Here is a 16,449-nt window from a genome sequence, read left to right as displayed (position 1 = left end):
GCCTGAGAGTTAGGTATCAGGGGCACTGCACTCCGTTGGCTCCGTTCCTACCTCTCGGGGCAGATTCTAGATGGCGATGCTGGGGGACAACTGCTCTTCTAAAAGAAAGCTGACATCTGGTATCCCTCAGGGCGTCATGCTATCCCCCATGCTGTTTAACATTTACATGAAGCCACTGGGCAAGATCATCCGAAGACATGGGGCGCAGTGTTATCAGTAAGCTGATGACACCCAAATATATTTCTCTATGTCTCTGACTGCTGCAATGACTAAGGATGGCATCTCTCTTCTGGATGCCTGCCTCAGATCGGTAATGGGCTGGATGAGGGAAAACAAACTCAGGCTGAATCCAGAGAAAACGGAGGTACTAGCAGTAGGAACTCTTGGCCCGGGCAGGGAAATTTGTCAACCAGTCCTGGATGGGATCACACTTCCCCTAAAGGATGAAGTTCGCAACTTGGGAATACTCCTGGAGTCGTCACTACAGTTGTCATCTCAAGTAGATGCGACGGCTAGGAGTGCTTGCTATCAACTTCGGTTGATACGCCAGTTGCAACCTTGCCTGGACTGGAAGGACCTTGAAGCAGTAGTACATGCACCGATAACCTCTCGTCTTGATTTCTGTAATGCGCTCTACATGGGGCTACCCTTGTGCCAAGTAAGGAAGCTTCAATTGGTTCAAAATATGACAGCCAAACTGGTCACTGGTACTTTCAGATTCGACCACATAACACCTGTATTAAAATCACTTCATTGGCTGCTGATTAGCTTCCGGGTACAGTACAAGGTGTTAGCTATCATCTTTAAAGCCCTATATGGCTTGGGCCCGAGTTACTTGAGGGAACGCCTCTCCCTATAATCCGCCCCGCACTCTCAGAACATCCAGGAAGGACTTACTGGAAATACAAACGACTAGATTGTCTATGACTTCCCAAAGAACTTTTACCACCGCTGCCCCTAAACTATGGAATGGCCTGTCGGAAGAGATCTGTCTCATTACCACTTTGGACGCTTTCAAGAAGGCAGTCAAGATGGAGCTCTTCCAGTGGGCCCATCCATCTGACTCTGTTTAGGACCCATCCTTTAGTTTTACTGAGGATTCTGTAAAATTACACTGTTATAAAACTCCTGTATTATGATAAACTAGTCTTAATTAACATTATTACTGTTGAGATTATGTACTATGGATTTTATTGAATGTAATTGTATGTTTTTATCAGGTTGTAACCCCGCCTCGAACCGAAAGGGAGAGGCGGGGAAATATAAATAAATAAATAAATAAATAAATAAATAAATAAATTGTTGTTGTTGTTGCTATTATTCAAGTGCTTCAATTTTATTACTGTCACCAAGGCAAACAAAATCCTCAAAAGCTTACCATAGGCTGTCCAGCTTCTGAAAACTTCACTTTAATATCTTTCAAGTGTTTCAGAATTGGCTCGTCGTGTTCCTTTAAAACAGAATAGAAGTTAATTATCAGGCAGTGTTTTCCTAACCCCAGTGTATTTAGTATATTTAATGCAGTTACAAAATGGGGAAAAGAGTGCATAATATACAAAAAGTAAACAAATCAACAATAATCTAGGATGAGAATTTAAAAGCAAAGTTTTCTATTTCATTGATTTAGTTAATCCACTAGATTGACTGGAGAGGGATATGAGTGCATACCTTAGCCCTGGGCCTCAAGTATCACCACACATCCTAAATTAAATCATGCATAAAACACAAAATATTTAAAGAGTGCTCTGTAACTGCATTTGGTCAAATATTGTTAACAAAACTTTTGAATGCCAAACACAATTACAGACCTTCTTCAGACCCTTATCCTCATTGTGTGAAGGTCTAACCTATCCTTGAACGCCCAGAGACACAGGGCATATATGTCATCCATTTCAGTGTCCCCTGTGTATTTACTGTGTGAATGTCTCTTAAAACATAAACCAGCCTTATCTAGAAATTAAAAAATTAAAAGTACAGTGGGCCCTTGATATCTGCTGGAGTTTGGTTCCAGGATGGCACCTCCCCACTGCTGTAGAAACAAAAATCCGTACTCTCCTCGAAGAATGTTAGGTATTCTACAATTCCACACTAAAGCAAAATGTGGCATTTAATGAGAAACTGTTTTTCAAAAGAATAACAGCTCTATAACATGTTAACTACAGACTTCATAATAACTTATATAGGGCTTGATAAATTGGTTGAAACATTTAAAGTGAAAGCAGATAAGTATCTTGTACAGAAGGCAGGTGGTCAAGTCTTTATGGTTTGTTCAACCAGTTGCTAAACAGACAAGACAAGAAAGTTATTCATTGCAAACATGGATTTTTGGAACATTTTAGTAAATAAACATGAATTTCAGGGCACTAGGTACCCTGTGGTTCTGTAAACGTTGTTTACTAATAGCATTTCAGATAATTACAAGCTGATTCTCTTACCTGAACCATATCACTGAGCAAGTCGACATTCTTGAATACAGTCAGCCAAAATTCTGGAATTCCTTTGGGATCATCTTTTTCTTGATCTTTTTTCTCCTCTTCGAGTTTGGCCTTCTCTTTCATTTCCTCCTTGTTAAAATTAAGAAGTTACTCTTTCTTATATTTGAGTGCTGCACACTAATCAAGATTCAGTGGTACACTAGTAACTACAATGAGCAAAAAAAAGAGTCACATTTGAAATGAATGCACCTCTATACCTCCTTTTAAGGTATGCATCATTCCATGGAGAGCTACTTAGAAACTCTCTTAAGGCCCAGATGGGCTATCAGATTATTATAGCATCTGATTAAAATGGTTTCTAGCCCTAAAGTAGACAACCATTTATAGGCTTTGAGTTATAAACTGTATTTATTGCCCACATTTATTACTAGGATAATTTTCTCCCAACTGTTCAAGCATTATACAAAAAGTATTTTCTTTTAAAAGAAATACGATGAGATACTCACTGAAATTTCTTCTTCAGCATCTGTTTTCCATTCACATTCTTCTTCAGTAGGTTCATAAACTGCATTGATGATTTCACTCCTCTGGAAAATAAGACCATTATTCTTTCAGGTTACCCACACTTACTTTGATCTGATGCTTATCACAAACCAACAAAGCACAAAATATTTTTTGCAAATAAAAAACCGCAGAATTACTGATCCAAGCAGAATTCTGTCCCATTTGCCCATTTCAAATGTACAGCAGTAAAAACATATAGATTACCTTGTCAAACAAGGGCTGATAAAGAGCAGCATATTTTCTTTCCAGTTCATGAACTTCTTCATAGAATTTTGCTTCTATCTGTGCACATTTAACTTGAAGGTTCTTGAGGGCATTTACACGCCTCTTAACTACTTTAGGTAAGCTGGGGAAGAAATAATATTGCACTGTTAAACCATGACCATCATGTTAAGCTCTGAAAAGAAAATTTCCTTCAAATATTAGTGGGACTCAGCTGTTTAACTTCTGTAAGATTAATAGCAGAGCTAGGTAATGATAAACAGAACTGTCTACATAAAATCAGCAGAGCAATATCCAGCTCTTAGCTGAAACGTCTACATTTTAAGGTAATATTTTAGAAGTCAACACTATTACTACTCATCTTAGGGTCTAAAAAGCAAAATTAAACAGCAATTTACAATCTTGATTAAACAGTAAATTAAATGCACATCATACAGATCAAATGTTAGTAAAGCATCATGTCATTCACTAACTGAACGGAAAGGGTGAGTTGGCACATTACTGTGTCCCTCCAGGTCACCTGACTCCATAGTATATACTTCACCTGATGACTGAACTTTTATCAGTTCTTGAATTGCGCCTAGTAGCGCAGTAGTTAAATGCCTGTACTGCAGCCACTCACTCACAAACCATATGGTTGTAAGTTCATTACCAGCCAGGGGCTCAAGCTCGACTTAGGCTTGCATCCTTCCAAATTTGCTAAAATGAGTACCCATCTTATTGAGGGCAATTAGCTTACACTTTGTAAACTGCATAGGGTGTGCTTAAATGCACTGATGAGTGGTACAGAAATGTACTTGCTATTGCTATTGAATTCTCTGACTTTTAAAGAACTTACTGAACAAATACCAAAGTGAAAGCACATTCTGGCCAAGAGGCAGCACAGAAACAAGGTTCCATTACAGTATTGTGAGCTTGTGATTTCAGTTTGTAACAATGATGAAAGTTAAAAACAGTAACCCTAGTTACTGAAACCTCTTAGACGAAGCCCAATCTGTTTCCCCTTTCCCTCTTACCATACTGCCTAACTTTAAAGTGATTAAGCACCTGCACATATGCTCCTTTCATGACAACTGTTGAAAGCACACTAGTCAGGAGTCAAATGTGCCTGCGGCTTTTACTGTATACAAGCAAAAGGCAAAGGACCAATTACAACATGATTAGTTTCTTCCCCTGTTATCAAGGGCCGAGTACCCAAAAGCCATCTGTATAGCTTATCATGTTGCACTTATGTGTAGGGTAAGACTTTCTATTTATCAACTGTTTTGGATAATACTGTGGGGTTCTTGCTTTAGGGTTTGTTTTTTTAGTAAAAAGAAGTCAAGTGCATTCCTCAACAAACATGCAGGCGCATATATATATATATGTGCACACACACACACACACAGTCGACCCTTCCCTTATGCTGGGATCTGTTCTGGACCCCTTGCGTAAGGGAAATACTGCGTATGCGCGAGCCAATGAAAACAATGGGGCTTGTGCACACAGCGCAGTGCAATGCACGCGCCACTGCTCTTTCCATCACATGGCTTCAGCGTAAGCTGAAAGTCATGTATGGCACAGGGGCACTCTGTGTGTGTGTGTGTGTGTGTGTGTGTGTGTGTGTGTGTGTGTGTATCCACTGATATTTCACTCCAATCTGCTGATATTTCATTCTAAATATTCACAATGAAAAATCCAATTTACTGTCCTGCACCTACATCTTCTCATTACTTTATTTTCAACTTTTCCTGGGGTGGACTAGGAAACTTTTAATATAAATATTATGTAAAGCTCTATCTTCATAGCTTGATCTTAAATGAATCTGTAGACAAAGTTCACTGTAACCAGATTAACCATCACCCAAATTCAACCCACTTTGAATCCCATAGAAAGGCAGGATACAGATCTTTGAAATAAAACAATAAAATAAAATAAAATAAAATCCAAGACTTGATACACCAGCACACAAGCTGTATCTGCATTAGATGAGATGCTAACAGTGGAGTATGCTGATGTTTCAGGTGAAAAGTGCTGAGGGTTATTGACATAACTACAAATAAAATTCAAAGTCTGTTGCACTCTGTATTGGAGAAAATTGATTAAACTGTGAAAAAACCCTCATTACCTAGGAAACAGGATGACAAGCTGGTACATTTTTAAATACAACAGTCAAGAAAAAAGCCAAATAACATTGCATTGAAGAAAGAAACTAACCATATGCACAAGGAATAAGAACATATTTTGCTCTGATAGCTATTTAGAACAGGGATTAGTATTAATTTCTACAAACCAGAAAAATTCCACGTAAATGCTTCTTATAAGTGTACCATTGGTACACACTATATGAAATCAATTTTAAAAATGTAAGATGCCATATAGCACTAAAATCACATTAAAAACAGTGAGACATTCTGATTGTTTACAGCAGGGGTAGGCAACCTTTTTGGGCCGGGGGCCGGGTTGCTGACCCTCAGACAACTGGGGGGCCGAAGCCAAAAAATAAATAATTAAATATTTTTTTTAAAAAAAAAAAATTAAATAAATAAATAGAAAATAAGCACTGCCTTGTACTCTCCTCATGCAACGCCTTTCAAAATGCAGTTCCCCCAAAACCATTCACAGCCTCAGGAGTTGTAGCCTTCTTTTTCCTCCTCTCTCTTCCTCCTCCTCCTCTCTGTTTTCCTCTTTCCTCCCCTTCTTCCTTCTCTGCTTCCTTCATCTCTCTTTCTCTTCCTTCCTCCCCTTTCCTCTTCCGTCTCCCTTTCCCCTTTTTCCTCCTCTTCTTGCTTCCTCTTCCTTCCCTCCTTCCTCCTTTCCTATTTTTCTTCCTCCCTCCTAGTCCTTCATCCTCCTCCTTCCTTTTCCTCCTTCTCTTCCTTTCCTCCCTTCTTCTTCCTTTCCTCTTTTTCCTTCTCCTCTTCCTTTTTTCCTCCCCTCCTTCCCCCTTCTTCCATCTCTTTCCTATTCTTCTTCTTCTTCTTCCTCCTCCTCCTCCCTTTCTTCCTTCTCCTCCTCCCTCTTCTTCTCGTTCCTCTTCCTCCACTTTCCTCTTCTTCCTCTCTCTTCCCTCCGGAGAGAGAGGTCTGGTGGAGAAAAGGCCGCGAGGGAGCCCAGGACGGTGGCCTGCCAGGTCCTGGCCTCCATCGCGGCCTTTTCTCCGCCAGACCTCCCAAAAATGGCGCCCGGAGCAGCGCGGAAGCTGCGGAGGTGGTGGCAATCGGCGGCAGGACCAGGCTGGGGCCGGTCCCAAGGCCTCACCGGGCCGGATCCAGCCCGCGGGCCGTAGTTTGACGACCCATGGTTTACAGGATCCATACTAATGGAGGAAAGAAAACAGCAAGCAATAATCTGAGAATCATGGTTACCTGCCCATAAAAAAGAACTTGCAGAGGAAGAAAAAGATTTTAAAGTAATTGTAAAAAAGTTAAGGTTTCTAAGGAAGCTAGCGTTGTCAAAGATGACTCTGTGATCATGTGGCCAGATTGCTGTTACCTTCCCACCGAAGTGGTACCTAGTTATCCGCTTGCACTTTCACATGTTATCTATCTGCTAGGTTGGCAGAACAATAATAATCTTACAGAAATAGTGCTATATTCATGATAATTTTTATCAGAACGTATCATCACCCCTCTGTTCTTGCGACCCTGAGATCCGTGGTCTTGAATATTCACAGAGGGACAACCTCTGTTAATTTCAATGGGGAGTTATACCAACACATGTCCCCAGAATGTTTTGACAACACACGTCTCCAGAATGCCCAGAAGCCACCCTAATGTTATGCCAGGTCTAGCCAAAAAGGAAGTGGCTCTTCCACTCCTATTTGGGTCAGCAGATTGGGGCTGTGGTGTGTGCTTGCCGCAGCTCTGGAGAAGCCCCAGCCTGCCCTTTTAGGGCTATTTCTCTCTTCTTAGCTGCTGAGGGAAGATGTGAATCTTAGGAGGATTTGTTTCTTGAATGCTGCCAACTGTAGCAGTGTTTTTTGTTTGTGTTTTTTACAACTAGAGAAAGTTATTCATTTAAAAATATTGAGAAATATTGATGATGACAAAGTATAGTTGAGGAACTTTCTTCTTGGTGAGTATTTTTTTATATTTAGCTACTGTAAATAGATTCATTCCAACTCTGGATTTGAAAATTTTCAATGTGAAATTGTTCTACTAGTATAAAAAAAGCATTGGTCAGAAAAACAAGTCTTTTTAGTACTGTAGCATATTCAATACATAAAGAGTATTGGACTAAATCTCCCTAATTGTTATTCAGGTTCCCTGATGACCTGAAGAGATGCAAAAAGGCAGCTGCAAAATTTTTAAAAATCAAGTAAGCATGCAAAAGTATCAACTCCACTTCAAAGTATTACTTTTGTTAATTTAACTTGTTGCAGTCAACATGCTACATATGTTTTAGGGTGAGATACTGCACTTGAATCAATCAAAAGGTTGCTTTTTAAAATTCTCTTTTTTTAAAAAAAAAAAGTATGTCAGTGAAAGCAGCATCATGAAACCCCATTACAACTTACTGATCTTGGATCAAGGATCTTGGAGATTAGGAGAGGCTACTTAAAAATACTACAAGAGAAAAGAAAGGAAATTCACAGCAGATCTAAGATCAATTGTGCCCAGCAGTAAAAAGCTATGAGGAAAGCTACATGTTACACACAAGTGCATGCAACAATGCCTGATGCTTTGCTCAGAAAAGCAAAGACTGGTTGACACAGTTCTGGAGATTGATTTTAGTATGGCATCTGGAGGGAGGGAGTAGACATTTCCTTGCTTTGCCCTCTGCTCTTAATTGCAAGACTCCTCCACTTGATTCCAGACTAGGAAAATGTTCACATACAATCAAGGCTAAAAATATATTCTTGGCATTGAAGCTAGTGTTCTATAATTACTATTCTGAAGAATCCGATATTGTATATGTGATGGAAAGCACTGGCAACCAGCACAGCCATAAAGATGGTTACTACTATTGCTCCAAAGAAAAAGAGACTGGGTGATGGTGATGTCTGTAAGAACAGATGGATGCAGAAAGGCAAGGAAAGGAAGGCAGGTGATGTGGGATGGCTGTGGCCATACTGGCATGTGTCCTTATGACACAGGGAAACATGTTGATTAATGGGGGGGAAAGCTTCCCTAATCTATGCCTTGTATTGCACAATGAAAAGAAGGTTGACATCCTTATTGTTATCTTATGCATGCACAAGCTCCCTTACACAGGAGGTAGCACGTGTAACATCTATAGCATCTGTATTCATCTGAAGGTTAAAAAACTGGAGTTACGCATGTAGTACCGATGCACATCAGTGCCCATTCCATGTTGAACCTGGTACATCCCGCAACACTGCACATTGTGCACTGATTGCGTGCTTGGCCATGGTTCCATAGTGTGCACTGGACATCAGTGTGCGGTGCATTTGGTTGAGCAATGTCACAAGTTTGTAATAAGGTGGCATAGCACTACCAATATATAATGTTGCATCTTCACTCAAATTATTGGTGCACAAGAAAAACAAAGGGAACCAGAGGCCTTTAAGACCATGGTGGGGATGAGGGTTACATGAAACATCTTTTCAGAGTTCCTTAAAACTACAACACACCCTTGCTGAGCATTTGTCATGGTGTCTTCTGCTCTTTGTCTGCCCTTGCTAGCTCACTCCTTTAGCTACATCTTTCACTAGTGGTGGTAGTTGAGAAACTCTTGCAAGACTTGGGTGCAGAGCATTACTTCTAGGGCTTGGAATGGTACCATTTTGGAACAGAATGACTAACTGGAATACAGCACATGGGAAGAAGTGGCAGCAAAAAGGCTTTCAAATTTGGGATCCTACTTAAGTTTTGTGGGCTTTGCTGGGACTTGGCTGGCAGGTTGGAGCAGACTATCTGGGTTCAATTTTTGGAAAGAGTCCTTCATCTTGGAGCAGCTCCTATAGTTAAAATCTCTCCGTGCCTGTGCCAGTCTCCAGTCTAGTGCATATGCCTCTGTAAACCCCCTATATGCACACTGGCTGCACCCCTCTCCACCCCAATGAAGGAGGATTGAAAGTCCTTCCTTGCCAGGGAGAAGCTTCTCCATTTCCACTTGGCCACCTTGGGAGCCACATCTGAGCAGCTGGCTGAGCAGCAACCAAGAGGCCTCTTGCCTACACTGGTCTTTGCTGGAGGATTGGCATAGGTGAGAGGTTTTTTGGTTGCTGTTCAGTCAGCTGCTCAGTTGCTACTCCCAGGGTGATCATGTGTAAAGCGACCAAGATTGGTTATTTTGAATTTGGAGTATAAGAGGAGACCTAATATCAAGAAATATGCATGGAGGGATGCAATATGGTCTTTGCCCAAGACAAAAGAGAGAGTCACACAGAAAAAGTTTGGGGACCACTGCGCTAGACTATCATCAAGGCCAGGACCTAAGAACTACTGTACCAGCAATGTGCAAAATAACAATGTTCAGGTACCACACTGCCATCTGCCCTCACTGAGGGCCACACATTCTTTATTTTATTTATTTATTTTATTTATTTCATTTATATGCCACCTTTCTCCTAGAGTGGGACCCACCCCCTGCACTGCTGAAATGTAACAGCAGCAAACAAAACCTTGAAAAAAGAACATTCTGCTTTGAAACAAAGCACACACAGCAGAACACTTCAGGGAGCAAAGTGCCTTTTTTAAAAGGTGCACATCCCACATATGCCTTGTTTTACAGTAAAGCTCTTATTTTCATGATACACAGCAGGGCATCACATGCAGACAGAAATCAGTGCTTTTTACCTTTATGGGAAATTCAGACCTGGCAGCAGAGGCCTTTGAGAGACCACGTACAGCTTGTGAGCAGCATGCTACCTAAGCGCAGACATGGGGATTCAGTAATATCAAATGGTCTGTGCATTTCCAGCAATATGGCCAATTAGTTATTTGGCTTTCACTCTATGCTGCTCTTAGAAATTCAGATTATGTGATCTGAACAGTATTCTAATGATAATTCAGTCAATTAAAAAGGAATGGGCTGAAGTTTGGGTTCATATTTCTTGCACTGGCATATAAAATGAGCTGATAGGTTAAATATTTTGTATGTACTTTGGTCATGTGATTATATTTTTGTAATTACACTGTTAAAACTGACAACCTTTACTAATTAATAAAATTTGTTTGTTCATCCTTAGAAATTCGGATTATCAAAAGAAATAAATATTTTTCCAATTTTATTACAAGAGCTCTTTGAAGACACTGCATTCTCCCTCCTTCTACCCTTCCCTCAATAATTCTAAAATTGAGAAAGGACTGCATTGTTATTAAGAGCAAGTGGGGAAACAAATTCAGTATGAAGTTTTCAAAAATAAAAGCTTTGTACAAAACTGTGCAAACAGCCCCAAGCCTTAAACAGACACAAATGGAATCTATGGCCTGTTACAGACTGCCAAAATAAAGCTGCTTCGGGTCTCTTTGGAGGTATGCTGTTTAAATGATGCATGCATCCTAAGAATCCGGAAGCTGCACCAAAGCTGCACTCCAGAGCTTAGGAATGGAGTGTGGCTTTGGCGTGACCTCCGGACTCTTAGGACCCATGCATCTTTTAAATAGCATACCTCCAAAGAGACCCGAAGCAGCTTTATTTTGGCAGTCTGTAACAGGCCTATATCTCTTATCAGTATATCTTACCAAGAGATATGTACAATTGTATGCATTTCTATTTACAAACAGTTCAAATGAATTACAACAATTCCTCCCAAGCAAATAAAGGTGGTGGTTGAGCTGGGGGGGGGGGGGATCCGTTAGAACCAACTTTCTGAAGAAGATTGCTCTACTCCTGATTTTGACTATGATTTAACATTTAGTATTTTTATTCAAAGCATATTTTCCCAACCTTTTGCAAAATGATCAGTATTTGACATAATTTAAATAATTTCAACTATCAAGTGGCAAAAGACAATAAATAGGCTTTAATAAAGATATCACTCTTACAGATTGTGGCTTTCACAATATAGTTAGCAACAGAACACACTGTACCTTTCTATATATCCTGTAGGTGTTCCAACCAGACCATCAAGTCTTTCCTGAAGGGCTGCAAGAATCTGAGGATTTTGCATCATTTGTACAGTCAACTGACGAGCTTAACAAAAACAAATATGAGACTTTTAAAAAAATTATACAAGCTTATTAAAAATAGCTCTAGTTTTGTGGTGGACATTAAGATCTTTCCATCAAGACCCGTACAGTATTAGTGTCCAGAAGGCAAGTATCAAATAAAATAACAACACCCTACCTTGACAAATCCAATGTTACAGGAGCATGACAACATGTTCGGTATGAAAAACTAAATACCCTGAGGGATAGCTTATTATACAAGGCTACAATCAAGCCTAAGAGACAAAGTCACACAGATTATACATTGCCTTCTGAGCAGGTTTCTGAATAAAATGCATAAAGCATATCTTGTGTTTATTTACAGAACAAATTTTAATAATCTCACCTCAACTCATAGTACCCTTACCTTTGCTATTAGCATCCTCTCCAGATTCTTCTTCTTCTACTTCTTCAACATCTTCCATGTCTTGCTGGTCAAGTTCAGCTTGTTCTTTACTATTAAAAAGTACAACAAACCAAGAGTCTGAATCTGTATACAAGTTATTCTAAGAAGTTACATCAGATAAAATCTCACAACATTCTAGTTCAGAATATATCAGAAGATACAGCCTTTCAAATCATTTCTCTACAGCAAACCCAGTTCTCTCTCTACTACATAGTCGTTTGCTTTTTTGGCTTTCAAAAGCTAGTATAACCAGAGGCAAATACTTTCATACTGGTGTTCTTTTACAGTACAGATTCATGATGCATAACAGCTATCTCATCTCCTGTAACCTCTTTTCCCTCACATTTCTGCTTAAATGCCAGAGTTGCACTGTTATGCAATAAATCTCGAATTATGTGCATTCTAACTGAGGATATTCAAATTCAAAGCACAGCAGGATGTGCTTCAGTTATGCCTTTTGCAATTAAGAAAACCCTCTAGTTAAGAGATTTTTTTCCAGATACTAACTATAGTGGCAAACAGGCATCTATCAGAATCAGTAAGAAGGAAACTTTTATACATTTGCATTGGATGACATGACATATCTGACTTCAACAAGGATTGCATCATACCAAATTTTGCTATTTATCTTCTGAATATTATACTTCTTAAGTGATTGTCCGAACTCTACGCAATTGGTTGACTAGATTGCAATATAAACAATGAACTCTAAGAACAATAAAATAATACAGGTTGAGCACTCCAAATTTGAACTGCTTCAAAATCTGAAACTCTTGAGCACCGACATATACCACTAGTGGAAAAATCCACACCTGAGCTCATGTGATGGGTCAGGGATGCTGAAGTCCTCCTATATAAAATGGCATAAGTCAGCAGCAATGGCGGCAGTTAAGCCCCAGCCACATATTCTTTAGGCTCCTCTGCCTCTGGGAGCCCACCAAATGCCTTCTTCCATTTTCAAAGCAGCTGCAGCAGCACTCCTGCTCATTCCTTCGCAAAGCAGAAGTAAGTGGCTAACATGGAAGCCTAGAGGCATGGGGGCTAAAAGAATGCATGCCTGGTGGCCAGGGTTTGCCGCCACCTCCACTACTGCCCTGGGACTGTTTCTCGGCCAGGTGTATATGAAACATAAATACGTTTGTGCTTAGACCAACCCCAAGATATCTGATTTTGTATATGCAAATATTCCAAAATCCAAAAAACTTCTGATCCCAAGCATTTTGGATGAGGGATACTCAACCTGTACTATAATCAGAGTTCTGTAAGCTTACAATTTCATTTTCACTTTTTTCGATGAGTGAAACTATATAGTGCATCTTACATACTCAGCATGGATTTCAAACTTTACTTTGATAATAATTATACTGAAAAAGGAGTTGTGTACATCTTCCTTTAAATATTTTTTCCACTTATATCTCCCCCTTGAGTGCATACTACCTTGCCTTTAGCATCATTTGTAACTGACATATTTGGGAGAGGAAGACAACATTGTCTTTCTAATTTAGCATTATTGACCAAAATCAAAAGAGAAGAGACAGGCTCAAACACAACACTACTGGCTTCAGACATGTTAAATCTCCACAATGTGTACTACACACTTGGGGTCTCACTGACACCCTATCCTCACTGGGACAGGATCTGAGGCATGCAACGTTCTCCATTCTATACTGTGTATACAATGTCTATGGTCTGTACATATCATCTGTGCTCTTCCATGTCAATGTGTGAACACAACACACAAAGTCTATGCATTTTAAGAAAAACATAAATTATGCACACATCTATGCTGGATCTCACAGTTGTGCAATGTATTCCAAAGCCTAGAGCTCACTTAATGCACAACTGTCTATTAGCTCCCTGCCTATGAAATCAAATATGAGGGGTAGTCTATTTCTTCAATGAAAGTTTGGGTACACTAAGGACTGCTCTTAATCCAACCTCTAACAAAGTGTAACTGCTTGCACAACTACAGTGGGCCCTTGTTATCTGCTGAGGTTTGGCTCCAGGACCTCCCGGGGATAACAGAATCCATGGATGCTCAAGTCCCATTAACTATAATGACATAGCAAAATGATGTCCTTTATATAAAATGGCAAAATCAAGGTTTGTGTTTGGAATTTATATTTTTTTTGAAGATTTTCAAGCCGTGGATGCTTGAATCCATGGATAAAAAAATCAGTGCATAAGGAGGGCCAACTGTATTTTAATATTTATGCAGTGGGCCAACAGAATTCTGGCTGATATGCCCTGTTCATGTTGTTTTTGTTTACTGTGAACCCTTAAAGAAGGTGAGCACAATAATGGCCATCCAGATTTAGCCTTACAACTCCCACCAGCCCTAAGCCAGCAATCAATGATGAACAGTTGGAGAAGCTGTTTTCCAAAAATATGTGGAGAACTACATTTGACTATCCCATTTTAAAGGGCCAAGGATATACAGTCGGCCCTTCTTATACACAGATTTTTTTATACATGGATTCAAGCATACACGGTTTTAAAATGTTCAAAAAAAAGTATAAATTTCAAATATCAAACCTTGATTTTCCATTTTTTATAAGGGACTCAATTTTGCTATGTCATTATATTTAATGGGACTTAAGCATACACGGATTTTGTTATACACAGGGGATCTAGGAACCAAACCCCAGCGTACAACAAGGGTCCACTGTACAATTAAATTTTTGTTTGTCACCCTTTACTAACAGTGTAGGCAGGAGAAACATAAACATGTTAACACAGTGGGCCCTTGGTATCCACTGGGGTTTAATTCCAGCCCCACCCCCTCCAGACCATAATCTATGAATGCTTAAATCTCATTAAACACAATGGCATAGTAAAATGGTGTCCCTTATATAAAATGACAAAACCAAGGTTTGCTTTTTGGATTTCCTTCCCTTTTTTATGTATTTTCAAGTTGTGGATGGTTGTATGTGTGGATGCAGACTCTATGGATACGGAGGGCTGACTGTACATATCAACATATTTACTATTTGCTGTAGTAACAAAGCATTTTGGGGTGTAGAGGAGGATCAACAATTTGTCCATCTTGAAATATTTTACAAGATTAATAATGGCCATCTAAAATCACAGATTGAAATACGGAGCTATTTTCCTTCCACAAATAATACGATGCTGTAGTAAAAAGCATTAAATATGATGCCCAGTTCAAGTACTATCTTATGCCAAAATATTCTGGACAAATCAATTTGGAGTTAGCTGAGGTCAGAGGAGTACAGTCAGTTCTCTGTATTTTCAGGGGTTCAGTTCTGGACACACACACACACACGGGTAGTAAAAAGCACTGAGACCTCAAGTCCCATCAGTATCAATGGATGCATGACATGTGTGCAACTGTATTTGTGCAGCCGTGTGCACGTGTGCCACTGACAAAAATGGGGCAGGGCCATCCACAAATGGCTAGCCCATTGATATGGAAGGCTGACTGTAGTATTAAAACCAATAGTCTAAATTACCTGTCTTGAGAATCATTAGATTACTTATTGAAAGGAACACATAAAATTTTTGCCTATATTACATTACCAGATAAGATTTATGGTTAAGACAAGACTATGTTGTGAGTTAACACATCAAACTTCTGTGCCAAAAAACAAGGTGGATTCTTCAGCCTGCATGAACCTTACAAAATTAATTCTCATATTTATTTTTGCTAAATCTATTCATAGAAAGAAACCATCAGTGAGGAAACAATGAAACCCATCGTATGACCATAAAATTCTCCTCTCATAGAGGCCATGTTCAGACAACTACTGATGGGCAGCTTCTATTGCTTAAACTATTATCAAAGTACATGCCTTCATAACATACGTAAAGCAACCTTCAATGCAGATGCTCCACATAAAGTTCAAACTTCTAAATCCAATAACCCTAATTTTTGAGGAACAAGAACTACACAAGCAGGTGGGCAAATATATTAGACTCCATAAAGTGTTGCATATTTTTCATAATGTACAGGGGGGAAGAGAAGGGGTGTATTAACTAGCCATCCACCACTTGAAAACCACTACTCCCTAGAAGTATTTGAATGAAGTCAAACAATTAACATATATTGCTTACAAATTCCAAGCTGATCTTCACAGCCATATCTTGGAGAAGTCTGCTTTTTGCAAATGTATACCAGTTTTCTGGAGCTCTGCATCTGGCACCAGCATGGTACCATAAATGCCTTAACATGCTGATCCTAGCCCTTAAAAAGATATAATAGTACCTTAGCCAAAGTTAAAGAACATGCTTACTTGTCAATGTCTGCCATTTTTCCAGACCTCAGAAAACCTCTGGAAGAGAAAAGAAAGAATTATTTTACTGTTAAGTTAAGCACACAGCAGAATCTTACGCTTGAACTAATATTCTATCTTTTTATAATGAATATAGGAGATACATGCTTCTGCTGTTGGAGCAATGTTCAAACTTAATCGCTGCACAGCCCCTCATGTTATAACCACTATGTGATGCTGCATGAAAAGACTGAGATAAAATTACAAGACAGCTATACAGAAAATTGCAGAGTTTAGCTGACTGTCTGACACTGCAAGGAATATATAGTAGAAATCCAATATGCATTACTAATATACTGACATGTAAAATTAGTCTATGACAGTGATGGTGAACCTTTTAGAAGCCGAGTGCCCAAACTGTAACCCAAACCCCACTTATTTATTGCAAAGTGCCATGTCTCTCTGGCTTTCTAGTAACAGACTCTGCCAAACTC

At 39.4% G+C, this 16,449-nt stretch overlaps 1 protein-coding gene across 5 annotated transcripts in view; it reads right to left on the bottom strand.

The window, feature by feature from the left end:
- Window positions 1–16,449, bottom strand: part of LOC149312156 (nucleosome assembly protein 1-like 1) — a 41,291-nt gene that overhangs the window by 11,896 nt on the left and 12,946 nt on the right. For 4 of the 5 annotated variants that reach the window (XM_089524075.1, XM_089524074.1, XM_089524072.1 and 1 more), the window contains 7 exons: window positions 15,977–16,015; window positions 11,685–11,773; window positions 11,201–11,303; window positions 3,204–3,345; window positions 2,942–3,022; window positions 2,436–2,564; window positions 1,379–1,450 (listed from right to left, as the gene is read on the bottom strand). In XM_089524075.1, coding sequence (XP_089380201.1) covers window positions 1,379–1,450; window positions 2,436–2,564; window positions 2,942–3,022; window positions 3,204–3,345; window positions 11,201–11,303; window positions 11,685–11,773; window positions 15,977–15,993 — 633 coding nt within the window. In that variant the 5' untranslated portion in view covers window positions 15,994–16,015. The remainder of the gene's footprint in view (window positions 1–1,378; window positions 1,451–2,435; window positions 2,565–2,941; window positions 3,023–3,203; window positions 3,346–11,200; window positions 11,304–11,684; window positions 11,774–15,976; window positions 16,016–16,449) is intronic. The other variant, XM_089524077.1, reaches the window with a different exon arrangement.

The sequence above is a fragment of the Sceloporus occidentalis genome, unplaced genomic scaffold, assembly GCF_023333645.1.
Source record: "Sceloporus occidentalis isolate IW3139 unplaced genomic scaffold, rSceOcc1.0.p SCAF_5, whole genome shotgun sequence".
Taxonomy (NCBI): Eukaryota; Metazoa; Chordata; class Lepidosauria; order Squamata; family Phrynosomatidae; genus Sceloporus; species Sceloporus occidentalis.
Note: the sequence above shows the minus strand (reverse complement) of the source record. Positions and strands in the feature narration are given on the sequence as shown.